The following is a 27,886-nucleotide window of genomic DNA, read 5'->3' as shown; positions in this document are numbered from 1 at the left end:
CTTGGGATGAATGACTCAATTCTCTATGATCTGATTTTTAAAAGGTAGTGCTAAATAGGAGACATGATTCAGATGTGCACACACAAGGAACAGCTATTAAGATGTGCTGCTATTGAAATGCTGCCAGGGATGGGTCACAACTTATCTCAGGACCTTGTGGTTATTTGGCTTGCTATTTATAGCCAGTCTAAAATATGAGCCCTGGAACACAGCAATGTAATTATTTTGGGATAAAGGAAGAGTGTATCATGAGGCACATACTTCATATGTTATTTAAGCAGACGAGAACTGGATTAAAAGAGAGGGTTTCATTTGGTTAAACTTCTCTCATATAAAGCCAAGCTAAATGGCATTGTTTTTATTTGTACTGCAGCTTTATCTGGTATGGCATCATCTTTCACAATTATCTATCTTGTCAGCCATTTATTCATAGTTTTATTGATTTTTGCACACTATGAAATTTGTACAAACACTTCTCAGAGACAGTCATTGGTGGGATGTTTAGTGATGAATAGTTTGTCATTATCACAGACAAACAAACTGAACCTTGGTGGTCCAGAGTATAAAATAATTCTCTACTCCATACCATCAACATAGGAGGGGATCTGTCCAAATAATGTCAAGTACGAATGGTAAAAAACACCTCGGAAGATCCAGTCTACCCGTTTCTCGTTGTGGATTAGGATAGCTTGTTTGGCTACTCCAAAGGATACAATCCAAACAGCCAAGAGGAAGAGGAAAAAGAAGATATCCTTCATCTGTAAACCCACCAAATAAAGCAAAGAGAACGTGTTTGAATCAGGCATCGTCATCGGAAAAAAAGTGAATTATGAAAAATTACTTTTAAGTTTCCATGGTGTCTTATCAATAGAAACTACAACTTACCATTCTCTTCACTATAATAATCTTGGGTCCAAGAGTTTTACTGATTGTGAATATGTGCAATAGGCGCAGGCAGAAAATAATGAAAGCTAGGGATAGTACAATTCTTCCAGGGTACAAAGTTGCTGGGAACCATCTTAGTGCAAAGGATAGAAACAAAAATACATATATTAATTGTATTACCAATGTAACATCGGGGCGAGGTTCCCAAAGATCCCCGGTCTTAATTATAAGGACATCTTTGTTGCCAAAGGTTGCAGAATGAAGTAATATTTTTTCTTAAGGTAAACAATCGTTCACACAAAAAGGATTATGCATACATTCCCTCTACAGCAATATTTCATGGCATGCTTAGCATATTAACCAAAATATGAAAAAGACTCAGAGAAATTGTGGATTAACAGGATACTAAATCTCTTATAGGAAAAGACTAGCCAGAAAGGCTATATATTCAGGACAATTCTCTGTCCAACTGATCAAAGAGCTAACAAAGGGGAATTGCATATAAATGAAACGTCCTCATATGTAGAGTTAAAATGAAAGGATTTGAATTCTAAGGCACAGGTTGAAAGAATGTGATATAAACCTAAATCTGATCTTAGGGCATTTGCAGCAAAAGAAACTGGGTGAAATTATTTGCATTTTGATTACTTTTTCTTTTATACATTATATCAGGTAGATTTTTTGAAAAATAGTAATTAGCATAATGAAACAATCCTCCCACCTTCCACCAATTTTTTTCTTTGAAAAATAAGATAACCATACATAGGGACTTACCTACAGACCAATCCAACTATAAAGATCAGAATGGCACATGCATCCAGTTTATTCCAGAAATCACTGAAATATAAAGAAGCCATTTTGACCAAGCCAAACCCATCAGGATCACAAAAAAGCTGAAGAAAGAAAGAGAGAGAGAGAGAGAGAGAGAGAGAGAGAGAGAGAGAGAGAGAGAGAGAAGGGGGAAAGGATTTACCATGGGTTGGTTCAGACATTGTGATCCCTACAGCATATTGAAAAGAAAATAAGCTTGAGTGCTCCCTCTTCTCCCATCTCATGCACTCGTCTAAAAAAGATTTCTGAAGTTGTTAAATCACAGTTTTTATTACACTAAAACTAGTCCATGGGTTAATCTGATTTTGAATTCGGATATTGAATGCATTGTCTTTAAATGGTTAGGTAGGTTTCCCCCCCCCCCCCATTTACAGAGAAAACTTTCCTACCATATAGAACAATCAATAACATCTCAAAATGACATATACAGGCCACCTTTCCTTAAGATCTCAGAGTAGATAGATACAAATACTATATATGTCATGCTTCCATGTATAGGCATTTCACATGAGTTCCCTATTTTTACATGGAGCATGTCCTCTGAGGTATTTTCAATTATATTGAGCACTATCAAGCACAACATTACTGGTTTCAACTTTACTGGGAATTGTCAGATATGGTTAGCCGTATCTTATTCTATAGAGTTCATAGTCTCTACTAGGAATCCATTGTGTAACATCTGGCTATCTGCATCTGACATTTCCATCCCAATAAGGATGGAAATGGTAATGCAATGTCTCCAAGCGGTCAAGGTCAAGTAACAGTCTGAAGCTAAAGAGCAATATTGTATTGATTTGTGCAACAATACCTGACGGGCCTCTTCACACACTAAGGAGAAAAGCCAGAAATAGACGACATATTCTGGCCAGGATGGAGTTGACTGGAAATCTGTCATCAACACAAAAGCAAATAGGCAGAGAAAACTGAAGTAGGAAAGGATGTTGAGGTGGAAGATGACCACAGGGGCAGTGAAGAACGCTCGGAAGCGGTTTAAACCAGTAGTTGGCTGGATCCTCTTTTTTCTGTGAATGGAAAGAATGGCAGATTGGCCTGGCTGTACTTACAGCAAGAAGTCATTTTTGCATACCTCTTCCACATATCACTATGTCTACTGTATGGTTATGACAGAAATACCACATAAGCAGTCTTACTCTTTGTCAATGATCTTGACACAGTCCCTCACTGTCAAGATTCACCTTGGATAATTGCTGACAATGCTTATATCCAGCTTAAAAAATTGTGCCAACTTTAGAATAGCTAGAATACCCCATGTTATGCATACTTAAAAAGCATTTGTTATCATGGGAACTACATCTAGATGTAGCAAAAATACAGGTACATGCTTTTGTTGACTAATGAACTGAATTTGATTCTGTGTTTTATTAGTTTCAAGTTGGACATAAATCTGTATATTGCTGGATCATTTTACTAGAAAATAGGAAATATTTATCCATTTGTTCTCTCTATATATATATAGATAGATAGATAGATTTCAACAATTTAGAAAATGAAGAGGCTGACTTCTTTTATGAAAGACACACACTGTAGAAAAACATAACTGAAACAGCTTCATGCATGTTACTAATATGGCTGCAGAGGGGAAAATAACACATCTAATAGCTAAGATGTGTTTTACTCTAGTACAGATCTGGGCATTTTACAGCCCCTGGGCAGCATCTGGCCCTTTGGCTGTCCCTTTCCAGCTTGGTCAAATGGATATTAGAAATCAAATGTAAATAAGTGGGTGGGAGAAGAAGCTAAGTCCAGTCTGGCTCTGTGCAGTCACTGCGTGGTCCTTCAGTCAACTGGTGGCCATGAGAGGGCATGGAGAGAAAGGGCTTCGTTGCATCCATATAGTACTCATCTCTTGCCTGGAGCAGCCTGAGGAGGCAGCGGAGGCAGCCATTGCATGAGGGAACCTGGGCTCAACCACCCACCGCTGTTTCGGTCAACGGGTGACCTTGCAGGCGAGTGGGCAAAGCACAGCCAGGAACTATTGGCTAGTCCTCCACAACAGACCCAGTTCCTATTATTGAGAAAATTGCCCCTGATCTGGTATAAGGATGATAAATGTAAATATTAGGTAACATACAAGTTAATCATCTTTTTAGAGAAGAGTAGGGTAATTAGTCGATTGCCCACACCTGAATTTTGCCCTAGTGGTATTTTTATCTTGCGTAGTGGCAAGGTGAGATGAAATTACAAAGTCCTATAAATCTCCCTGTACTGCCATAAAACAGTACAGTCAAGTTCTGCAAGTACCTGAAAGTTATGAGGCCTGTATAGAGCAGAGGGAAGAACAGCATGCATAGGATGACCTGACATATCCCATTATCGACACTCAGCTTTCCCCACCAAACTCTGGTTAGGAAGCCCTGAAAAGAGAAGTGACATTTTGAGAGTTAGATATCCAAGATATGGAAATCGGTTTGCCAAGAAGAATGAGACTCAACTCACCAAGGAACTGAAGCCACCAGGATGAGGCTAAGTAATGGATAGCTAATTGTGCAATACACATTGGTTGTGTTCTAGCAGGACAGAGGAGGTCACCATGTGTGTAACCAAGCATGATACAAAATGCTGAGCTGAGATATAAGCAAGGAATCTCCCCAAACCGCAAGAGAACTAGAAAAATATAATCCAGGCATGATGCGCTACTAGGTGATAGCTTGACTCCATGTTTCTGACTAGAAATATATGCTTCCCAAATAGCAATGTTTTCTCTTGTAAAAGTTGCATTTCAGTTTTTTCCAAAATTTTAAGAGTTTTTTTCCCCCAGAATTATTTTTTCTTGGATGTCTTTTTTAAAGTGCTACTACTTAGAAATGCAGTTGATTGTGTCAAAAATGTAACCTAGGTCTCTTTGGTGTGAAATGAGTCATGCTATCATCTGGATATAGAAATACTGCTTATGAAACAGTGATGCCGTTATATAACATTCCCCTATCCCCACTTCAACTTCAATTGCCTGCTCAACAATTCTATATCATTCTTTGTTCTCCAATGCCATCTCACTGGTATTGAGTTTATGTACGGTAGTGCAAAGCACGGAACATCTTGTACCATGAAGCTACAGAAGCAAATAACATAGGCACTTATGTAGTTGTGGAAAGAAAACACCAGTATTCTATTTAAGATATTCATTTAAGATATTCTATTTAAGATATTCTTGAGGGTTTAGCCACAGAAGTGCGTGTGTGTGTGTGTATGTGTGTGTCTATATAAATACATAGACAAATACATAGTACTGCCATCTAAGAGAGGTACATCCTCCAGCACAGTGTTTCTCAACCTGGAAGATAGGTTGAATTCAACTTCCAGAATTCCCCAGCAAGCTTCCTGTGAATTTTGGAAGTTAAAGTTCACTTCCATTGTCCAGGTTGAAAGACACTGCAGGAGTAACAGAGGAAGGCAATCGAATTGAAAAAAGAAATAGTGGGGGATGTTTGTTCAGCAATGCAATAATTCCTTAGTAAAAGTTATATATACAGAGGCTACATATTGTACAACTTGCAATAAATAAGGCTGGTAAGAACTACTTAGATCCACGTTTAAAAAAAAAATTCAGTAGTAATCTGACTTATTTATTTATTTTCTTTTAAAATCCATTATTCTGCACTCTGGTATAATAGAGAAAAAGTTTTGACCTTCTGGGTAACCTATTTTCAAAAAGGTACAATCATATCCTCCATCAGTCTTCCTAAGCATAAATATTCTTACTTTTTCCACCTTTTCCACTATTATGTAGCTTGTAGTCCTCTGGTGTTTCTTGCTTTTTTTTTTAAAGCTACTTCAATTCATCTGAATTCTTCTCAATGTATGGTACCCAGTATTTAATATAACAGTTGAGATAGGATCTGATCCACATTAAATACAATGGCTTGTTTCCCTTGATTTGGAATAAAACCAAAAGTACTGTGTATAAGAAAGTAAGTCACACCTGAACACCCCCATGAGAAACAAACTTCATGTTTTTGCCTTCCAGAGCCAACTGAAGGCATGTGGTCTTTCCCCAGGCATCAGAGACCCGGATCAGGAGATTTTGGGCTCTTTCTTCATCCTTCCGACAACATTCTGTGAAGACACCTAGAAAAACATGCAAGGTGAGAAATAGTTGATTTTTGCCCCAATTTTTTCTATGGAGAGCAGAGACATTTTAGCTTCAAAAGCCTATAAGGTAACTTATATTGAAAGATAAAAAAAAATCCCTGTGCCTACCTAACTGATTTTTATAGATAAGGCTAAGAGAAATAGAAAGGTAACAGTTATATTTTGTTGGCAATCTCATCATAAAAGATAATTTCATGAACTTTATTCTAGAAATTAAAGGACATCCATAATTTATGTCAGTAACATTTATTTTTCTTCACCACAAGCATAATTATTAAAACCAGTACTATATTTAAAAAAAATTAACTTCAGGATAAGCCTTATTAGCCAGATAACCCAGATAATATTACTGTAGTCCTTGGTGCTCTCTCAGTTTGGCTGTTTTTTTGCAGGCCTTTCATTGCCCAACTAGGTAATATCATCAGTAAGCAGTAAGGAGTGGGATTTGCTCTCAGTTTATATTCTAGATGTTTGTCCTGTCAGTGTTGGGAGTGGCCTTGGTGGTTTCATCCTTGATTAGGCTGTTATTTACTGTTTGGTTGTTTACCTTAGTTGATCGTTCCTTGTTTGGGTATTGTTTACTGCTTGAGGTTTTGGAAAGCAAAATAGGGAAATACTATGATATTAGTTCAGTACGGAAATACTCTATGGCAATTGTCCTATCTGGAATCAAAGCAGCTGCTGTTCACATTAATGGAGCTGGAATAGCACTGATTATAGTTTGCTTGAAGCTGAAAGAGTTGTGTATGAATAGCTGTCCCAAATAAAACTGTAAGGAATTGAATAAAGCCTGGTTGAACAATGTAATAACAATACCTCAACAAAACCAGCCTAGACTCACCTACAGCTCGGTGCTCATACTTCTCTGCCAGGGTTAGCATTTCCTCACTACTGTCAGTGTCGTTTTCCTCCTTAGATATTTCCTTCAGCATATTGCTGCAGGCCAATGCTGCTGCAATGCAATCTCGACTCTGAAGCAATAGGACAAGTTAGCACAAAAACAATATTTCTGGCTCCAGGTAAATTGCGTTAATTTTGACAGTCTGTTTGGGAAGAAAGAATGCACATTCCCAGATTGCAGGGAATTGTGCTATCGTCCTTCTCAATGCTCTATATCCTGGCTATGACCCATTTCCCCTGAAATGGTAAATCTGTGTCTAAACTAAAACTCTTCTAATTGCTAGTTATATTTATGTACTGATGAATCTCTGTTAATCACCGATGCTGAAAAAGAACTTTCAATGGAAATATTTACAAAGCTACATTTACCACATCTAATCTACATTTTCAGCTTTATCACAAAGACAAAAGAGTTGGGATTCAGCCCTGTGTAGAGATGGTTTGAAAGTAGAAAAATTTACCTGAGCCCAAATTATATCAGCCAACTCCTTGCGGTTTTGAACAATTGCCCATATAAGTAAATCTCGCACAGGATCCACGCTGAATGGTCCCTGAGCAGCAGAACGTTTATAGAATGCTTGAAGATGTACCCCTTGCACCTATGGGAAATGAAATACCATCTTTAAGGAAATAACATCTCCTTGCACCTACAGGAGGAAAATAGCATCCTCAGAAAGGCAATCCATGTCAGGTAACAGAGCAAAAGACCTATATAAAAAAAGCACTCATAATAATAAAAGGGCAGGACTGAGGCAGCAGCCCAGGAAAAAAAGAAACATGGTTAACTTAGCACAGAGGTGTCAAACTTGATTTCATTGAAGACCACATGAGGGCAAAGGGGCCAGGCAGGCATGGTTGACCGGATGGGTGTGGCCAACTGGATGGATGTGACCAGCTTGACACCACTCCCCAAACTCTCACATTAAAAAAATACTATTTGTTGTATGCTACAAAACAGGAGGAAAAATGTGAATCTATTCTCACCATGCCTAAGTCTTCCAAGGATGTTTCACAGAGATCAAAAAGTTGTAATAAAGGGGTTTTAGCACAAGGCCTTTTATGCTTTCAGTCTTGGAATAAATCAGGGAGTAGATGGAGTGTAGACAATGGACGTGAATATAGCAAATGAAACCTGAATAGGCCAAATGAATACAGCAAGTGTTGCAGAATGCTCCAGCAGTTAGACTACTCAATTCCATTCTCCTTTCCTTCATTGTTTCTTCTTTTTCTCATGAGTTCCTATTCTATGGTAATTTAGTAGAAATATAGACACTCCTGACTTTTGCTTAGGGATTTCTCATTATTTTTACACATTCCATGCCAATGCCGGTTGGCGACTACTCGGGAGAGGTCTTTCTCTGTAGCTGCTCCAGCCCTGTGGAATGATCTCCCCGCAGAGATCCGGACCCTTCCCACTCTCTCGGCCTTCCGTAAGGCCACTAAAACCTGGCTGTTCCGGCAGGCCTGGGGCTGTTGACCCCAAAATATGGTCCAGCCCCATTTGGAATAGAGTGCCTGGTGTGTTTTTAAGTCTATCTTTTCTTTTTTTCTATGCCTTTTGATTTATTTGTATTGTGAGCCGCCTGGAGTCCTTCGGGATTGGGCGGCATACAAGTGTTATTAAACTTTGAAACTTTTCTATTTCTTTTTGTTGATTATTTTTTCACACTTTTGCCTGTCTTTCTTTCCTTTGCTTCTTTCCCTCTCTATTGGCTTGCGTTCGTTTTTATGTTCTCTCTAAAACTTTTAATAAATATATTAAGAAAATGAAAGCAGAGTGGTAGAAGAATGAACTGCTCTACAGTTCTGAAACCCAAGAGTCATGGAAGGTTTAAGGGATTTCTAGCATAAAAATGCATGGTACCTTGTTCTGGGGCACAGGAATGGGAAGATGATGTTTCTCAGTGTTCTTTAGCTTCGGATACAGCTGTTGTGTGAAATCTCCCAGCAGTTCTCTCAGCACCTGGGATACATGATGCAACTGCATCCTTGGCATTTTGGAAATGGCGATACGCTCCTTCTCTTCCAGCAACACCTTCTGCAGCTTCCCATAGAAGACACTGGAGGTTGCCATGTTTTCATAGAGGTAAAGTAAAGTATCCCAGGTAACAAATTCCTTCAACTGTATACCTTGCTCGAAAAACAGCTTCACAAACTCTGGCTTGTTTGCTATGAGGGCAGCTGCCATCATTGGATGTAGATCAAAAGGCTGTTAAGCCAGGAAAACAACCAGAATGAGACAATATCAACACAAGTAAAATTGCTCTCCCCGTTATAGGGAGAAAAGGGAAAAGAATACAAAGAGAAGTGCAAAGGAAGGGAGGATGCATGCATGACTCAGGTCAGCATCTGATAATGGCAGCTATAAGTCAATCCCTGCAGCAGAGAAAGCAAAAAGAAAAAAAAAGATAAGAGGATGGAATTGGCCACCCAATATCCAGCTATTCTCATTACCATTTAGCCCACATTTACTTCTCATCCACATGCATTCATATACAAGCTGTACTGGTGCTGACAGAGCATAGTATTTTTGTATACAGCAAAAATACTCTCTTAAAAGTCTTTTGTTTGATGTACAAACATAAAGGCCAAGACAACATCTAAGGACAATGTCTATAACATCAGCAACTGTGTCCTATTCCAAGAAGTAACTAATTATAGACAATTATACATTACACAAGTACTAAATGTGCATTACGTTAGTACTAAGACTGGAAAAGAAATGTTCGGTAAATAACTTGGTAAATCGGTGGTATAAGGGGATTGTATCTATATATGATGCTAAACTAAGGCTGATTTTCCTATGGCTTGTTTAAAACATTGTAATCAGAGTCTTGCCAATGAGCCAATTGACTTTAGGTTGCTACATCAATTTCTGGTTTGTTTCCTCCTCATAGTATCTAGAAGGGGGGGGGGAATAAACCAAAATTGTGGATTCAAATAGAACAAACCATGATATTATAAATCAGAATTCATTGACCAGAAGCAAGCCATAAGTTCAAATTAGCCTTATTTCACAAATTCCCCTCTCACCAAACAAATTTTAGCTTAATATTACCGTATTTTTCAGAATATAAGACACACCTTTTTTCCTCAAAAAAGGGGCTGAAAATCTGGGTGCATCTTCTACATCGAATATAGCATTTTTTTGCTTCCCAAAGCCCCGTCTCCTTCACCAAAATGGCTGTGCATATCCTTACAGAGGCTTTCAGAGAGCTCCTGGGGGCTGGGGAGGGCAGAAATGAGCAAAAAAGGGGGTGGTTTTTGCCCCCCCCCCCGACCCCAGCAGCACTCTATAAGCCTCCATAAGGCTATGCATGCATTTTTTTTGACAAAAATGGGCCTATTTTTGCAAAAAATGGGCCGGTTTTTTGCTCTTTTTTGGCCTCCCCAGGAGCACTCTGCAATCCCCCCCAAGTCTATTCATGCCTTTAAAAAAAAAACTAGACCCGTTTTCGCAAAAAACGGGCCTTTTTGGGGAGGTCAAAGTGCCAAAACTCCCCCCCTTTCGGAAAGCTCTTTAGTTAGAGTGATTGATGAGAATTAGATTGCTCAAGTGCTGTGCCAGCAGAAACAAAGTCTTAGGTGCTGCAGATTGTCAGTGATTTCCTTCTCCAGCACATGGATAAATACACCTGGAAACATCTACCTACCTACATACTCACTCTCTCTCCCTACCTATCTACTGTATTTCTCTTTCTCTCTCTCCCTCTATCCACCTACCTACCTACTCCCTCTCTCTCCTTACCTACCTACTGTATTTCTCTCTTTCTCTCTCTCTCCCCATCTACCTACCTACCTACCCTCTCTCTCTCCCTACCTATCTACTGTATTTCTCTCTCTTTCTATTTCTTTCTCTCTATCCCTCTACCTACCTACCCTCTCTCTCTCCCTACCTAGCTACTGTATTTCTCTCTCTCTTTCTATTTCTTTCTCTCTATCCCTCTACCTACCTACCTACCTACTTACATGCACTCTCTCCCTCCCCCATCCCTCCTGTATTTCTCTCTCTATTTCTCTCTCTCTACCCCTTCATCTACCTACCTACCTACCTATCTAACTACCCTCTCCCTACCTACCTACTGTATTTCTCTCTCTTTCTCTCCCTCTCTATCCCTCTATCTACCTACCTACTTTTTTAAAAAATTGCCTCTTCAAAACCTTAGTGCATCTTATACTCCGGTATGTCTTATACTCCGAAAAATATGGTATATATAAATTTGTCCATCAGGACGATATACTACAGATCATGGTCTGAGAAGCAAAGATACACAGAGTGATTGCAGTGCAAGGAAGGTCTCAATTGACAAGCTTGCTGTCAAACCAAGCTTGGTCCTCTAATATCATCCTGTAATTACATAGGTAGCAGAGGACATGCTCACTATTAGTATGACCTGACGTTTCCCCACCTTCCATTCATGATCTTCAGTGAAAATCTCACTCCTGGCAATATCCACTCGGTTCCATGCCACTGCAAGCTTCAGCTGGTAGTCCCAGTTTTCATGGCCAACGTGATCATGGGACCGTGAGGCTACAACAGAAGGAAAATCAAGAAAAGGTTTGGATTGCAGCACAGTGTTATTTACTGGATTATTGCCAGGCTCCAAAAACCAAGGCATGTTTTGATTCTTCCAAGCAGATTTCTTTTTGTTCCACTCCTATAGTCATATACTTGACAAACTAAACTACCATCCATGTACAGTAGGGATGTCAAAATCAAGACCCGGGCGTCCGGATCTGCCCTATGGGGTGATTAGATCTGGCCCGCAGAGCTTCCCTGGAAACAGCAAAGGACTGGTCCACAGTGACTCTGCCAGCGAAAACAGAGTTCGGGAAGGGTTGCAGGAGGCCATCACAGCTGAAAACAGAGCTCGGGAGCCTGTTTTCACTGGCAGAGCACTTGGGCCACCACAGGCACCGCCAACGCAAGTGACATCGAGCTGGCCATGCCCATCCCGGCCCCTCAAGGTCAAACACAACCCTGATGTAGTCTTCAATGATATTGAGTTTGAAACCCCTGATGTAAAAGCATATATTCTGGGAACTATTGGGGAGGAGCTATCTTCACCTTATTTCTCTTACACAAACTGTCTGAGCTGAGTCTTGCTCCTCTGGAATGCACTTCCTCCCTCCTGGGAATGCAGACTACATTCCATCACTTCTATTTACATAATTCAAGAATCCAGCAGGAAACTTTAGGAAAATAGAAATATTTGTCTCGCAATGCAGATGTGCTCCAGGATCAGGCTTCTCCTCCGGGCAATGGTTCTGGAAATTTATCTCATATGTACAATACCTAATACTGATTTCCAAAAGTTTGTTCCAGGCAGAAAAAGACTTTCTACCATAAATGTATATCTAATGCTGCTATTAAGAAAGCATGTGTTCATGCTAATGTATTTTTAATTATACATTTTGTACAATCAAATAAATGAGGATTTTACAATTTTGTTCTGAAAAAGTTGCTAATCGAATCTCTATTAGCCATGAGAATAAGGAGTAGGGTTAGGCAACCTGGCATATTCTAATAACTTGATTTCCAGATAATAGTCCAAACAATGTATTTGTAAAATCCCAGACTCCCTATTACAGTTAACAAGCTACCAAACAAATAAAACATTTAGGCATTTCTGCTAAATCGCCTTTTAGTTTTCTAGGTTTTATTATTCAACCTCTATTTGCAATGTCACCACTTCAGAGTGTGATATTGTGCAACAGTTTTACCACTGCTTATGGTAATAGGCAGGATTATGGGCCATTTTATCCTGCTTCCATAGAATTGAAAAAGAGCATTTAGGCCAATAAGTCCAACTCTCTCTTCAAAATGAACCCAGGTTATGTAACAATTTAATAATTGCTGCTTTCACCTTTGAGCATTGCTTGCAAAATGGCCACATCAATATCTTGCTGTCCATCCTTGCCTTCTCGGAAGATGGTCAGGAGCTGCTTGTTTCGTACAATATCCTGGATCTGAAAATAAAAAAAAAATATACAATTCTAATAAACTGATCTGTCACAATTTTATTTAATGCAAGAAATAATTTTCAACTTTTTCACCTTTATATTTTCAAATAAGAATAATCATCCTTGTTTTTCTTTTTGAACCCTGAAACTGATTCTATGTTCTTCCTAACACATAATGAAAGCCTCTTCTGGACTGAAGAAATAGGAATACTTTCATACTTGTTAATTCAAGTATTGAAACACTTCATATACATACATAAAAGTGAAAAAAGTCACAATTTCTGTTCATAGGAGACTAGTGTATCCTGAGCACACAAGGCTGACAGAAGACCAGTTACCTAAAGCTACCAATAAGTGTGTAGATAAGGTAAGAGCCCGACAAGCTAAGTTTATGGTCAAAATGCCATGCTGGCTACATTTATCTATTTGGTGCCAACTCAAGACATTTGCTGCCAACTTGAGCTGTGCCAACTTAATATATTTGAATCAGACCACATATTTGCCTCCCATGAAAGGAAGCCCATATTCCTGCAGCAGTAATTGCCTGGAGTCTGCTCTTTTAGGAAACAATGGAAGAGGTTGAAGAAAAGCAGAGACCGACTCAGAAGGGGAAAGAGCTATCCATTCTTTCTCTCTTTTTCCAGCACTCACTTTTCCATCTTTCTTTCTCCTAATACAACAGGCTGCACTAAATGTAGAAACCATATCTAAAACCTACATCAATGCAGGCTTCACTTACTGCCTTCTTCTATCCTACTTCCACAGTGCCACCATATGAAAGGGCTCTTTTGTCAAATACATCAACTAGGATCAATGCTATTTCATTTCTGATCAAATACAGTAATAATAATATAGTAAGCTTTCCCTCAGGAATCATGGAAAGATAACAGCCATCTTGAAAGCTTCCATAAAGGGGTGTGTGAGCTATGTATTCCCAATTTATATCCTCTATATCATGCAAATATAAATAAGTGGTTCACAAGTTCCTTATGATACAATATCACCAAAATTTGAATAATGATTGGGATGGTCAAACTTACCTTTTTAGTCCATTCCACAATCTTGTTCTCTGTGAACAATTCATAGCTGTCCTTGAAAAATATACTCAATTTTGTTTGAATTAGGCAAATACTTATTTCATGACTGGGGAGATTAGACACTTGAGCAATGACATCAGCTACTCGACCAGAGCCTTCCACAATCACACATGGTGTGCCATTGTTGATTGCATTATAGATTGTCTGCAGAAAAAATAATTGGAGTAAGTCAGCATTTGAGGCCACGTAATTTCATATTGCTATTGAATTAAGCGGCAGTACCAATGTCAATACACTTCTGGATGACCTAGAGTTTTTGCTGTTTTCATTATCTGCAGCTTATTTAAATTAGTGAAAAAGAAAACTCTCCCAACCCATGTAGATTTCAGTGGAAGGTAAAAATATTTTTATAAAGCTGCAGCCACCAGCAAGCCTGTACACTATAGATTTATCAGGAATAAATTGTCAAGGTTAACTTAATTAATTAATTGTTTTGTTTGGACAACATTTTGATTACAGCTAAGTATCAATAATGGAATGCTTGGTAATATTTATCAATTTTAGAAAAATATTGGTCTAAATACTCTATGATATTATTAATAGTTCAATGTGGACTAGAAGGCAATATAATTACTGTATGTAGATACATTCAGTAACTGGGTCAAAAAACTTATTTCAAGAATTATAATTAATTAGTTAATGGTTTCTCATCTAACTGGAAGGAGGTGACGATTGAAGAGTTATAATCTATTCTTGAACATTTTAAATTATTTGGATAAAGATTTGCAGATGTGTCAAACTGGGTGGAATAGCTAAAAAACAAATAATGTTTGAAATGATTGTGTTGACTGTAATTCAGAAATGGGATGAAAATAGCAGGATGAAATTTAATGAAACAAGTTTTTCTACTAACTAATCAAAAAATCAAATGCATAAATATATATAGATAATAATACTTGTGAAAGACTTCTGGCAATAGTAATGTGGCTGCGAAAAGGGCAAATTCAACTTTAAAGTACTTCAGTCAACATAGAGGCTTCAAATTATGGGAAATAATAGTTAGCAAATAATTTCTATGAGGAGAATCTGAAGGAATGGGGCATGCTTAGCTTTGAAGAGAAGATAAGGGTTGAAATTTGACCATTTTCTTCAAATCCACAAATGAATATTACATAAAAGACATTAAATTATAGGAAAACACATTTTAATGTAATGTTATGTTAAAATTTACTCTCTCTAACAAAGTTGAACTAATATTAAAAAAGATGGTGGGCATTCTTTGTTGGATATGTTCATATGGAGGCAAGGCAAAGATAACTGCCTAGAATATTTTAATTAGGATTTATATTCAGTTCAGGGTCATGGGTTGAGTGGCTAAATGACCCTCCTTCTGCTCTATGATTCTATAATCATCAATATTAGCATGACTGGCTTGTCATTTTTCCCTTGTCTACAATGATTCCTCTTGTCTTTTTAGCTCACTGAGAACTCAACAGGATCTTAACTTGCTTTCATTTCTCTTGAGCAACTATCATCATTCAACCTTATACTACAAAAAACTCCTAACTATCCTTCTCCCTGTGATACACTTTCTTAGGAAGTAGCAAGAACTCCTAACACCCCTATTGCCTTCATAACCACCCAGTTACCCTGACAGCCTACAGAATACTTACATCAAGAGTCCCAGGTCCACCCTCCAGCACTACACAAACAATAGGTATTTTAATGGCAACTCCTGTGGAAAAAGAAAATAAAAGGCTCAGTCAATTGTCCATGTATATGGGTGTCTTCCTCCTATCCCGGTATTCATTTCAGCTGGATATTGTGATGCACACAGATATTGATCCAGATTGGCAGTTATGAAACTAATTAGTGACAAGATTCTAAAAAAATAGATTAGAAAACAATAACACGCTAGATATTTCATAGCAATACCATAAAAATAAACCCACTCAGGTTACTGAGAGTTGTAGGTCTCTAGTCTGTCTCTAGTAGTCAGTCCCTTTATTTTTTTTAGAAAAAAAATAGCATAAATAGTAAGTAGATGAACATTTAAAACAGAAACCCAACTTATTTTATAAAATTGACAAATTGTTTATTATTGATCCTTTTATCATTTAATTACATTTCCGTAGCTATAAAGTTCCTAATAATTTGGCATCAGAATTAGTGAGTCTTCTCCAGATTGTGAAACTAAATGGAAGAAATTACATATTACAAGATACACTGTATGAAGATATTATAATCTACATCTCCAATAGTAGTACAGATAGTTCTTGACTTACAATCCTTCATTTACTGACCAGTCAAAGTTCCAGCAGCAGTGAAAAATTTGACTTGCAACCAGTTTTTACACTTACGATTGTGACAGCATTCTTACAGTCACATAATCAAAATTTGGGGAATTGGCAACCAGCATATATTTACAATAGTTGCAGCATCCTGAGTCATCCCAACCAGTTTTCAACAAGCAAAGTGGGGAAGCCAGATGGGGGAAGCCAGACACATTTAATGACCATGTGATTCACTTAACAACTGCAATGGTTCTCTTAACAACCATACCATAAGAAGTTCTAACAACTGCCTTGATTAGCAATGAAAATTCTGGTCTCAGTTGTGGTAATAAGTCAAGGATTGTCTGTACTGTCCTAATTATACCCTCTTATAACATTCCCAGCTTGATATCCTGCAGATGTGTTAAATTTTATTTGTTAAAGAAATTTAGTTATTCATCCTAGGATTCCAGATTTTTTGAGTACATACTGTAAATTTCTTATTTGAAATCAGCAAGGTTTAAGTGGAGAATTCATCACTAGGAGTTGATCCAGATGCCATAATCAGCAATACAGTCTATGCAAAAATATTTTAATGTTCTTGATGTATAACATTTTTTCAGCAACAAGCTGCCATTACCTTCTTTCACCTTGGTTTGCTCTGAAATGTATTTCTCAAGTTTGGTCCTCAAAGGGATCTCCACCCCATATTTCCCATGTGTTCCATCATCCACCAGAATGAAGTGTGAATGATTGCTGTCCAGGCAAGAAAGGCTTCCTTGAGTTTCCTCATCCAAAATATATTCTGCAGGGAAACTACCCTAAAAATAAACAGGTTGGAAAAAATACGACACAAATTTATATATTTATTTAGCAGATTTATATCCCATCTTCCAGCAGTAAAAAGCGGGGTTATACCATTCCCACCTCCTACTTTTCCCCACAATCACCCTGTTTTTCTTTACTGAGAATGAATGGCTGACCTAAAGATAGCCAGAAAGTATCAATGGCTGATGACAACCTGACATCAAGGTTTTCCTGACGCCAACCTAACACTTTACTTGCCACACCAGCTGGGGCTCTATATTTGCTTGAGTTAGAATTTCCATACACAAATTTTCATTCAAATAATTCAAAAAAGCAAAACCTTGTTCCTTATTTATTTATATAAGCTACAAGCATTGTTTGTATCTCACCATTGTCTTTCTTCACATCCTTAATAGTATAAAGAAATACAAAGTTGTACAAGAGATACTGTACTGTATGTATTATCTCTCATCTCAATCTACCTACAACACACTTTTCTTCAAGATAAATTCATATGGAGTTGTACTATGAATTAATTCTTCTAATAGCATGGTCTGAAAACCCTTTTGGCTCACCGTGCGGCAGATGAGGCTATTACGGTTGTGTACTGTCCCCCAAGATGCAATGCCAATAGCGACAATCTCGCCTTTATAGGTGCTGCTCATAATAAAATCCTGGAGTGCTTCCCCTACTTGCTTCATCACACCAGTGTGAGAACCACCTGTGATGATCCAGGCACCTGTAGAACAAAGATCCCAACAACTAAGTGTATAAAACAGACAAGATGCTTTATTTCTCTTTTTTTTCTCTCTGGACCATGAGAAAATATTTTATTTATTTTTAAAGCAGAATCTGTGCCAAAGTTGGTTTAGGTTAGGTCAGCAATTTTCGACCCTCCGCTGTGTATTTTTTAAAAAAAATCTAAACTTAGCTTCCGATTTCCACTTTAATTAATGTTGTATTTTGTGTGCTTTTAACTATCGTAGATTGCTTTGGGATCCTATCTGAGCTGAAAGCTACAATAGTTTAGATAAGGACATAAAACTTCACCATACACTATTAGTTTTGGCCAGTGATTGCTTTACCTGTTGTTTGTACTACTTTGGCAAGTCCCTGACGGAATATATTCTTCAGTCTCATCTTCATGCTGAAGTTTTTAGCTCCTCCTGTCACTGATATTAAGAGGTTGGGTATATCAAGCCCCCAGTACTGTGTAATCAACTGGTAAAGTGTTTTTGGAGAAGTGCTGGAAGAGACTCGCACATACTACAAAAAAGAAATAAAACATAGGAGGAATATATGAACATTTCAGATAGTGGTCACGACGCAATCATATCCAGAACCATCTAAGACCCAAACGGAGCTATGTGGGATTTCTTATTCAAAATGACTTGAATCTTGTCAATCAATGCAATATTCCAAACAGATACTGCAGTGTATAAGGAATATTGATGCAATAGGAAACAATAGAGGGAATCTTCTGAAAACTTTCTAGAGAAATCTTGTCTGGTATCCACATTAGAGGCAACTCTTCACTTTCTACTTTCCCATTTCTCTCAGCAGGTCTAAATGAGGATAAGATAGTTCATTCTAATGGGGTGGCAGGGAGTTTATAGAACATGCTATTTAAAGATACAATCAAGGATATTCTAGTTGGGATATGCAGTGTTCTACTGTAGATTTAAGGGAAAACAGCGAATTGGAAGAAGCATTGGTGTGGACATATATTTCAGTAATTCTTTAAAACAGGGTGTTCAACCTTGGCAACTTGACCTACTCAACTCCTAGAATTCTCCAGCCAGCATAAGCATGGCTGGGTGGGGAATTCTGGGAGTTGAAGTTTACAGCTCTTAAAGTTGACATGGTTGGACTCCCTTGCTTTAAAACAAAGGCATTCTTTCCTAGGATTGCACTGAAACTGCATGAATCTGGAACAAAATGGGTCTGCTTTAAGGCATTGTCAAGAATGCTATGCAAATGCTATGTGAATGCTATGAATCTGAAGCACTACATACCATAGCCCTAAATTATAGGTAATAAATCCAGAAATGATACATCTGTGGTTTGGTCTTATAACTTCAGAAAAGTTGATAAGTACATAAAGTTCAACAGTATATACAATTTCAGAAAACCAACTACAGGTAGTCCTCAACTTACAACAGTTCATTTAGTGACCATTCAAAGTTACAATGGCACTGAAAAAAGTGACTTATGACCATTTTTCACCCTTACAACCATTGCAAGTTTCCCATGGTCATGTGGTCAAAATTCAGACGCTTGGCAACCGAGTCATATTTATGACAGTTGCAGAGGTCCCTGGGGTCATTTGACCACCTTTTGTAAACCTTTGACAAGCAAAGCCAATTGTAAAGCCAGATTCACTTAACAACCCTGTTATTGCAGTGACTCACTTAACAACTGTGCAGGAAAGGTCATAAAATGGGGCAAAAGTCACTTAACAAATGTCTTGCTTAGCAACAGAAATGTTGGGCTGAATTGTGGTCGTAGGGCAGGCCAAGGACTACCTTCCTTGAAGATTCACTTTCGATCACCTGTTAACTTACTTTCCCAACTTTTTGCCCCAAGCCTGTAAAAGTAATGTCCCCAAAGGCATCTGTTGGCATTTCCTGGACATGTCTTCTGGCGTCCCATTCCTTCCCTTGGAACATGACAGGTTTTATGGCTTCCTCTAAGTGCTCTTCCCTGAGATAACCACATTCACATGCCACTTTCCTAAACAAAAGCAAAAGTAACTTAAAAAATACATATTGAAAGTGCTATAGTGACATAAACCACACAAAAGAAACATGGAGATTAGAATAAAGGAGACTCCAATCACTAAAATAAACTTGAGCTGAATTCACTGCTGCATATAATACTGTGTTTATGTTGAATATAGTTATACAAGCACTCTATTCCCACATGACAAATACAGATCTTGACAAACACGACATATTTTGAAGTGTGCTAACAGTTGCAATATTTGCAAGCAGAATCAGCACAAAATAGATCGTTCAAATTGTATATGAACAATTATTTTGAAATATCCGATGTGCTATAACCATTTTAATTAGATAGCAAGAATAAAGTAGCAAGTGGTAAGCTGGTTCGGAATTCTGCAAGATGCCATTCAAAACATCAGATTATTGAAGATTAATTACTGGAGTTCTCTAAATTCCCAATCATTACAAAAGTAAACATCAGCACTGCTCAATATGCCTATACTAGGTTTATTTACTTGCATTTCAAGTGTTATTTGAATATTTTAGGCATATCAATTTTATTTGTTTATACACATTAGAGCCTCCTTTCTCACTTTTAAAAATAATACTAGATGATTTTTCTAAAATATTCCAGTGCTCCTTAGCCTTTTAATCATTTCCATTTGACTGAAAATAGTTTAGCATAATCCTTCATCATGTTTTTCCCTGAAATTAAATTCATAAACATCATTCCTTTGTAAAAAGAAGCAATAAGCTTTTCTGTCAACATCTAAAATATTAAAAAGCTGCCTCCAATTATGTGTTTTGTGGTAATTTTCCCCTGGATGAAATATTGTTGGGATTGTCTGTAGTATCACAGCTTTCTAAGGTAAAATGTTCCAACATTCCAGCCTTTACTCAGTCTAAACCTCCCTGATAATTCTGGTTGTCTTCCTGGTGATAAAGTTAATCAGAGTAGTTTTCTTACCCAGAATCTGACAACTGTGAACTTTCAATAAAATAAACACATTCTTTTTTTTGAATGTTTTCAGGGATCCAGAAGCGGAGACCTTCCTGTGGAAAGAACAGGGAGCAAAAGATCAGTTCTTACTTAGAAAACATAAAATCATTTCTTTCCCAGAGCAAAATCATATTCTATGCATAAAACATTAGGGTTTTTGTGCTGCTTTTTGAGGAAAAACAATTTCAATATTACATGTGGTCAATTATTTGTTAAAAGATTAATGATTATCACATCTAAGGAGAGTAACAAGCATACAAGGTATAAACTTTATATGGCTAAGTACAATATCATTTTATACTCTAGGGCAACAACAAATTTGAATGTCTCCCCTATTTTCTTTTTCTTTCCCATCCTTTTCTGATCTAAGTTTATAATTTCTAACCCATAGTAGGTCAGCCCTAAAACAAACCATCATCTAGCTCTTCCTTTTTCTTAAACTTGCCTTTTCATTTATGCTGGGAGAGAAGTGAGCCCTGCGCTTGCTTCTACTGGAAGGACTGGTGCTTCTTCTGAAGTTGGAAACCAGAGTGATATCATGGTAGCTCTCAAGGTCAAGAGGGTAGCCTTCATCATGGTGGATCTTGTTCAGCTCCATTGGTATTCGCAGACCAGGCCCAGCCATGGCTACATTTGTTAGATCAATCATCAAAGTTGTTCAAGTACATTTGGAAGACAAATTCTTGAAACTACCATTTCAGACTTCATGGACTGCAAATGCTGTATTCTGCCTAGATTTCATAAAACACCAAAAAGACACGTTTTTCTTTTCTTTTCTTTTTTAAAGTCCCCCTGATTGAAGCCTCTCACAAAGACCTTATCTTTTTACTTGAGAATTTGGGATATATTTGCTATATTTTTTTGTGTTAAGAGAATACTGTTTTTTAATGTTCTGTCAGGTCAACCTTGACCCCTAGTGATTATATGGATAAATCTGCAGTTTCGGCCATATTTGTGGAAGTAGTTTGCCAGCACCTTCTTGCAAGAGTACAGGACACATGCATGGCTTCTTTGCCCAATGGTGAACTACCACTTACAGACTCCTGGATTCTAATTCTTAACCATTAGATCAAACTGACTCTGCTATAGAAAACTACAATAGCAATAGCACTTAGACTTATTGTATATACCACTTCACAGTGCTTTACAGCCCTCTCTCAGAGATTTTTACAGAGTCAGCATATTGCCCCCAACAATCTGGGTGCTCATTTTACCAACCTCAGAAGGTTGGAAGGCTGAGTCAATCTTGAACCTGATGAGATTCGAACTGCCAAATTGCAGTCAGCTGGTAGTCAGCAAAAATAGCCTGCAGTACTGCATTCTAGCCACTGTGCCACCACGACTCTATATAACAACAATATATATGTCACTAATACTGTTTGTATTTAGATTGAATGGGTAGTCAGTGACTATAAGACCAGAAAGAGTCATAGTGTCATAAAAGTACAATAATTACTAGCTTCAAAGTCATCGTGTGTGTGTTTTAAAAATAGATGATTAATTTGTGGAAGAAAAGAAAAAAGTTGAAACTGAAGCTACATATTCATTAGCATACTAATAAATGACCCAGTGATGGTACTAACACAACTATTTTATATGACCTCATTCTACTCTACAGTATATTCTTATCTAGCTGATCAGTGTGAATAAACTGCCAAATTACACCAAAAAGATTGCCATGTGGTTTCAGGAAATGTATTAATGATTTTAATGTTCTGATTAAGAAAACCTGTCAACTTGAAAAGTTACTCCAAATATTTGGGGTACATAAATACTGTATGTTTTGAAACCACTTTGAGCTACAGGAATAAATATCCTCTGCTTAAGCCATTAGAAGAAAAGAATTCATTGAACACCTTATATTTCTCAAGATCTTTTTTAGATAGAATGTATTTGGCACCCTTATTTATCAGAAAACTAAACATCATATCAATTTTTTATTACAATCATAGACTAGCATAAACTAAGTATAATTTTAAGGTTGTCCTCATGTTTCATTAAGCATTATGTTCTATTTTTTATTACGTTCCCCTACTACTTAAATTCATTCAATACAATCAGGAGAGTCAGCATGTGGATATTCAAATGATTGACATATGCAATATACCAATTGTGCCTAGCCTCTTTCTGAAAGCTTTTTTTTAAAGGCATATCTCATATAGTAGATAGGGCTGTCATTAGTTCCTTGATATGGAAAACCAGGTAGATATCCAAAGGTAGTTGCATAATGGCAATAAACTTAGAAAAGTAACTCATACACTGTAATCCATGAAGAAAATAGAAACACATGTTTATTTCCAATGACTGCAGCAAGTCACAATGATGCCAAAATGAAGCAGGTGCTTGAAGCGGCACTCAAGGGGGATGTCATTATATAAAACCCACTATTATATATTTACATTCCAACATCTTGTGCAAATATTAATGCCAAGATGTCTGTGTGATAACATCATCCCTCTTCTCTTTGCAGATGTCCATGCTTGTTTCAAATCCAGAAGTAGTTCATTTGTAACTTCAGTAAAATACCTCTTTCTTCAACATTGATCAACTAAACCTCTTTTAGAATGGATTCAATAGACATGGATTTTATAGAAGATAAAAACACTTTCAGTACAATTAAAAAAATCTTAACAGTTGGTGCTAAAACGCTATTGCAAGTAGTTACTAAATATAATATTTCACTTCAAAAATATATTCCATCAAGAAATACATCCCCCTCCCTGCAGGGAATGACTATTAAGCAGGTGTCAGAGAAACAGCATTTAAAAATTAGCATAGCAACATGTCAAACACCAGTCAAAATAATATGCAACTTTGAAATATTACTCCATAGTAATAGGCCATTCACTCCAATATTGTTTGTTCTCATTGGCAATGATCTACAATAGCAGAGCACAACCTTTGCTCAGACAAAACACCCTTGGTTTTTGAGTTGGGTAATAGTCAGTAAAAGATAGGAACATTCCAAAAGTGAAATTTGATTAAATGAAATACAAGCTGTGCTTAATTGCATAGTCAGCCATTGTTTAGACTTAGCATTTTTTTAAATCTACAAGGATTTGGGATGCTTGATGGTGTTAAAGGAAATTGTCAGAGGATGTAAGTTGTTTCAAGTAAATCAGCCTTTTTCAATTAATTGATGGTGATTTTGTCAATGCCATTGGTGTTCAAGTGGTGCTCCAGTTGTTTTGGGATGTTAGCAAAAGGATCTATTCTTTACCACATGCATTCTATTTGCAGGTCTATATATTTTCTGATTTTCTCCAGTTCTTCCTCTTCTAACCAATTTTGTTGTATTTAAGTACAATGACAATAAAGATTATATTTATTCTATTTGGTTGTCTCCAGGTACTGCAGGTCCACTATGCAGATGCAGACTTTTTTTTTCCTTTCAATTATTAAGTCTGAGGTTTTGTGTGGCAAATTTTTGTCCATCTGAATTCTAAAGTCCCACAGCACACTAACTTCTTCATTTTCTATAATTTTGTCTATTTTGTGCTCCTAACAATTCTTGCTTGTAGGCAAAGGGTATTTCTTATCATATTTCACCATTGTTGCTACTTTATCATGCCATTGTTTGTAGTCAACCTGGGTGGTCGTCTTGCAGTAGCTAACGAGGTGGTCCACTGTTCTTTCAACTTCTTGGCAGAGCCAGTGTTTGTTGTCTATTGCTGCCTTCCCATCAATTCTGGCTTTGTTTTTAAGGCTTGGCCTTATGGAGCTAGAATTAGCCCGCCCTCCCAGTCCTTTTTCTGCTCTTAGCCATTTCCAGGTCTTATTAAGCGACTTGCCTGTGGTTTTTTTTAATGTACTGGCCATGTAATTCTTTGCCTTGCCATGTCTCTTTCCTATTCTTCATTTAATCTTTTTTTTTTGTAGGACAGTTTATTATTGTTGCTGTTTAAATTTACTGATCACTCACCTCCAGTGGATTTGGGCTGCCATACACAACTAGCAGAAACATTAAACAGCTAAATACAATTACTGTGATTATTGTAAATGGGTGGACAAATTAAAGTTGTGCTCTCTTCCTGGAAATGTTTCAGGATAGGGTAGATAAGAATCATCTTAAGAGTCCCAGTAAAGGGAACAACAGAGGAGCATATAGGTCAGAGACTTTACCGAACCATTCCCAACAAGCATACATGCTGGTGCACTGAAGTACTCTTATAGGGTCCAAAGAGGATTTATGAGGCAAGTGAGACTTGTTTGACTACGGTACAAGGTCTACAAAATTTTGACACTGTAATAGGTAATAAATAGGAGGCTGACATAAACTATTTTGGAAAAACCTTTCAAATTATAGGACTATTATACACCTTTAAACAATTATACTACATGCCCTTCAGTTGTGAACCCTGCCCTATAGGCTCTTCAATAGGGTTTTTTGACAACCTGGATACCTTAAATCATTTAAAATGAATCTTTTAGGAATGTTGTGACTTTAGGTACTGTATGAACATATAAAAGGCAAATTTCCTTCATATTCAGCTCAACTTCTGGTACCTTAATGGACATACTTATGCTGTTGTCTTAGTAGAAGATGAGCATGGCTTTTCAAAGTTTACTTCTATTTTTTTTAAAAATTCCCAATCTAATCTACTGCTGGTTTTACATTCTTTTGAATTCTTCATCCAAATATTAAATAAGGTTGACTCTGCTTAGTTTCTGGACCCAGAGAAGGTCAACCATGTGCTGGAATGTAGTCTGGATTCCCAGGAGGGAGTGGCTGCTTTCCAGAGAGCAAAAAGGCAGTGGAACTCAGTTACCAGAAAGAGGGTTAAAACGGCTCCCTCCTTATTTTTCCCAGAGTATATCTGTAGTTATGCTATTAGTTGCTTTAATCCGGCAAGATTCTGTCCATAGGTGAAGAACAATAAAAGAAATTACTCTGAAGTAGCTACATTTTTTTTCTTAATTCTTTGGCCCTGACAACCAGATGTTGCCACCTCTTTGGTCATAAACATGTGTGTACTCTTGTACTAATATAAATTTTCTTTTATGTATAATATTGTCAATACCCTGTAGCCAACTACATACTATCCACTGATTTATTTTCATTTGCATGGTTGTCTCAGTATTTATGCTAATTTATATTAATAAATGCCAAGTATTCAAGAATTTTGTAAAGTATTTCTGTAATCATGGCTGAGACATTGCAGTTTTCCCAGGGATATCTAGTTAAATTAATAACTTAAAACAATTGTTATAGTAATATTAACAATAGCTATGAAACTGGATTTCAGGACACAGAATTGGTCTTGCTTATGCTGCATCTTTTAAGAAGCCATAACATGGGACAATGTTATCAAAAGAAGCCAAATAGTGAATATATTTAACTATTTGTGTATTGCTGCGTATTGTTGTGCTTTGAACATGGATTATATTGTATGGTAACCCAGAAAAAGTTATGTGTGGCATTTTTGACTGAAATCAATGAAGCAGAAAGTGGACACTTCTGTTCCACGTTCCACTAACTACAGAGAAATGTTTGTATGCATTGTTTTCTTTAAAAAAATACTTCAGTAATTAATTTAATCTTAACTTTTGCTATCAGTTTGGTGAATCTTCTCTATATCATTACATCATTTGCTTCAACAAGACATTCCCTCAAGGATTAAGTTTCATTCAGGCTATAAGATAAAATATTCAAATTATAATATAGAAAAGAAAACACAGCATTAAGTGATGTTCAGGAACTAATATGTGCCCTTCAAATCAATACAAATGTTATGCACTAGAGTAGTTTAAGGTGTACCATTGGTTAAAATGACATAAAATGAAATTACCCAAATAGTTATCTGATTAGCTGGATGCTTGAAATATGTTAATACATAAATAAAGGAAAGAACATCAGACCAAGCAAGCTAACTAATTTATCAAGCCCATAGATACCAATGGTTCTCCAGGGTTACAGAAAAGATTATTTCCTTAATTTATTTAGATGCTAGGAATAAGGTCTGCACCCAAACAAACAAACAAAAATGTTCTGGTACCAAGCTACAGACCTATTATAAGATCCTGTAGTTATTCCAGAATGGCTTCGGGAAAACTTAGTTCAATGTCTCAGAAGCCAATCTGATTTTTTTTTTGTCCTGGATATACCACAAATGAGCACCTTATGATCACAATGCACATTCTCTTTAGACACAAGCTGCAAAACCATCACATTTAGGAATACATTATACTGAACGCAGAACACATCCACACATTTATGTACAACTTAAAAGGAGAAAATAAAGAGCACTATTGATTCCATACAAATGCATAACTCAATGCATGTGCTTATAGATCCACTTGCATATGCACATGCTCAGCAAGCTTTGCTTAAACCGTGACAAGGATTTCTTCTGACCTTGCAATGCAGAATTATCTCAGTATAGAAAGAACGCTTACTAAGCAATTTTGCACTGCCAGTTCAGCCTGGGTCAGAGTTATACTAGACTGGCTGAGACATACATTCCCAGGGTTTTTTGATGCTTCAGGGTACTATCTTAGAATATACAACAGAAAACAACCCAGATGGCTGTAAATATGTGTCCAACAGCATCCTTCCAATCCCAATTTTACTCACATATTCCTTGCCAGTCAGCTGTGAAGGACACATTTTTGTTTCATGCTGTAAACTCATCACCTTATTGCTGAATAATGCCAGGAGTCTACGGGAGCTTTTCTGAAGTGACTGCAGTTAAGAGGAGGAGGAGGAAGAGGCAGCAATCCAGAGGGCTGCACTTTGCCAGCAAATCATACTGCAGAAGCTGCTCCTAGTCATTCACAGAAGCCTGGGATGGATAGGTCAAGTGAATTGAGTTTCCTAGGCTAAATAGCAAATGACTCTTGTTTGCCTTGATTTATAGAGAAAGCAGATTATCCTTTTGTTCTTTGATTGAACATTACAAAAAGGGTGGCTAAATTCAAATTGCTTTAAGTTGTTCAAATGTAGCTTTTTTCAGAATGATTATAATAAAATAAAATTATGTCTTAAATATTTATAAAGATGCTCAGGAACAGATTTGCATGTAATATCTTCTGGGATAATATTTTTATCGCATATTTGAATGCATTCTCAAAACTTTCTCCCTTTTCAACTAATATTAAATTGGTATTTGATAAATTGGAAAAATAGACTAATAATCTACATAGGATGAATGTTTAGCTACTTCTGTATAAAAAGACAAACTAGTTTGGAAAATATGCAGGGAATGACTCAGGATAAAAAGCAGAAAGACAAATTGCTCCTTTAAGACTAAACTCTTAGCATTCCCAGCATTCCCCTCCCTCTCCATCCATTAGAGTGGACATAGATTGTTATATTTGTCAGATTGTTTGATCTTGTGATCTTAAAATTTGTTTGCC

General features: G+C 37.1%; 1 protein-coding gene across 2 annotated transcripts in view; it reads right to left on the bottom strand.

Moving 5' to 3' along the window:
* Window positions 1–27,203, bottom strand: part of TRPM2 (transient receptor potential cation channel subfamily M member 2) — a 43,325-nt gene extending 16,122 nt beyond the window's left edge. Inside the window, exons 1-20 of one of the 2 annotated variants that reach the window (XM_087725578.1) lie at window positions 27,105–27,203; window positions 20,976–21,261; window positions 20,498–20,583; window positions 19,372–19,540; window positions 17,893–18,073; window positions 17,383–17,546; window positions 16,641–16,821; window positions 15,401–15,462; window positions 13,731–13,931; window positions 12,594–12,696; window positions 11,136–11,257; window positions 8,591–8,935; window positions 7,188–7,325; window positions 6,668–6,797; window positions 5,657–5,802; window positions 3,979–4,091; window positions 2,525–2,738; window positions 1,660–1,778; window positions 886–1,018; window positions 587–758 (exon numbers count right to left, since the gene is read on the bottom strand). In XM_087725578.1, the coding sequence (XP_087581704.1) occupies window positions 587–758; window positions 886–1,018; window positions 1,660–1,778; window positions 2,525–2,738; window positions 3,979–4,091; window positions 5,657–5,802; window positions 6,668–6,797; window positions 7,188–7,325; window positions 8,591–8,935; window positions 11,136–11,257; window positions 12,594–12,696; window positions 13,731–13,931; window positions 15,401–15,462; window positions 16,641–16,821; window positions 17,383–17,546; window positions 17,893–18,073; window positions 19,372–19,540; window positions 20,498–20,583; window positions 20,976–21,179 (2,983 nt within the window). In that variant the 5' untranslated portion in view covers window positions 21,180–21,261; window positions 27,105–27,203. Of the gene's footprint in view, window positions 1–586; window positions 759–885; window positions 1,019–1,659; window positions 1,779–2,524; window positions 2,739–3,978; window positions 4,092–5,656; window positions 5,803–6,667; window positions 6,798–7,187; window positions 7,326–8,590; window positions 8,936–11,135; window positions 11,258–12,593; window positions 12,697–13,730; window positions 13,932–15,400; window positions 15,463–16,640; window positions 16,822–17,382; window positions 17,547–17,892; window positions 18,074–19,371; window positions 19,541–20,497; window positions 20,584–20,975; window positions 21,262–27,104 lie in introns of those variants that run through there. The other variant, XM_087725577.1, reaches the window with a different exon arrangement.
* Window positions 27,204–27,886: the final 683 nt, after the last annotated feature.

Source organism: Thamnophis sirtalis, unplaced genomic scaffold (assembly GCF_051295495.1).
Source record: "Thamnophis sirtalis isolate CommonGarterSnake01/CBP01778 unplaced genomic scaffold, rThaSir2_p1.2 scaffold_11, whole genome shotgun sequence".
Taxonomy (NCBI): Eukaryota; Metazoa; Chordata; class Lepidosauria; order Squamata; family Natricidae; genus Thamnophis; species Thamnophis sirtalis.
The sequence above is the reverse complement of the archived record's forward strand: the minus strand, read 5'-3'. Positions and strand labels throughout refer to the sequence as shown.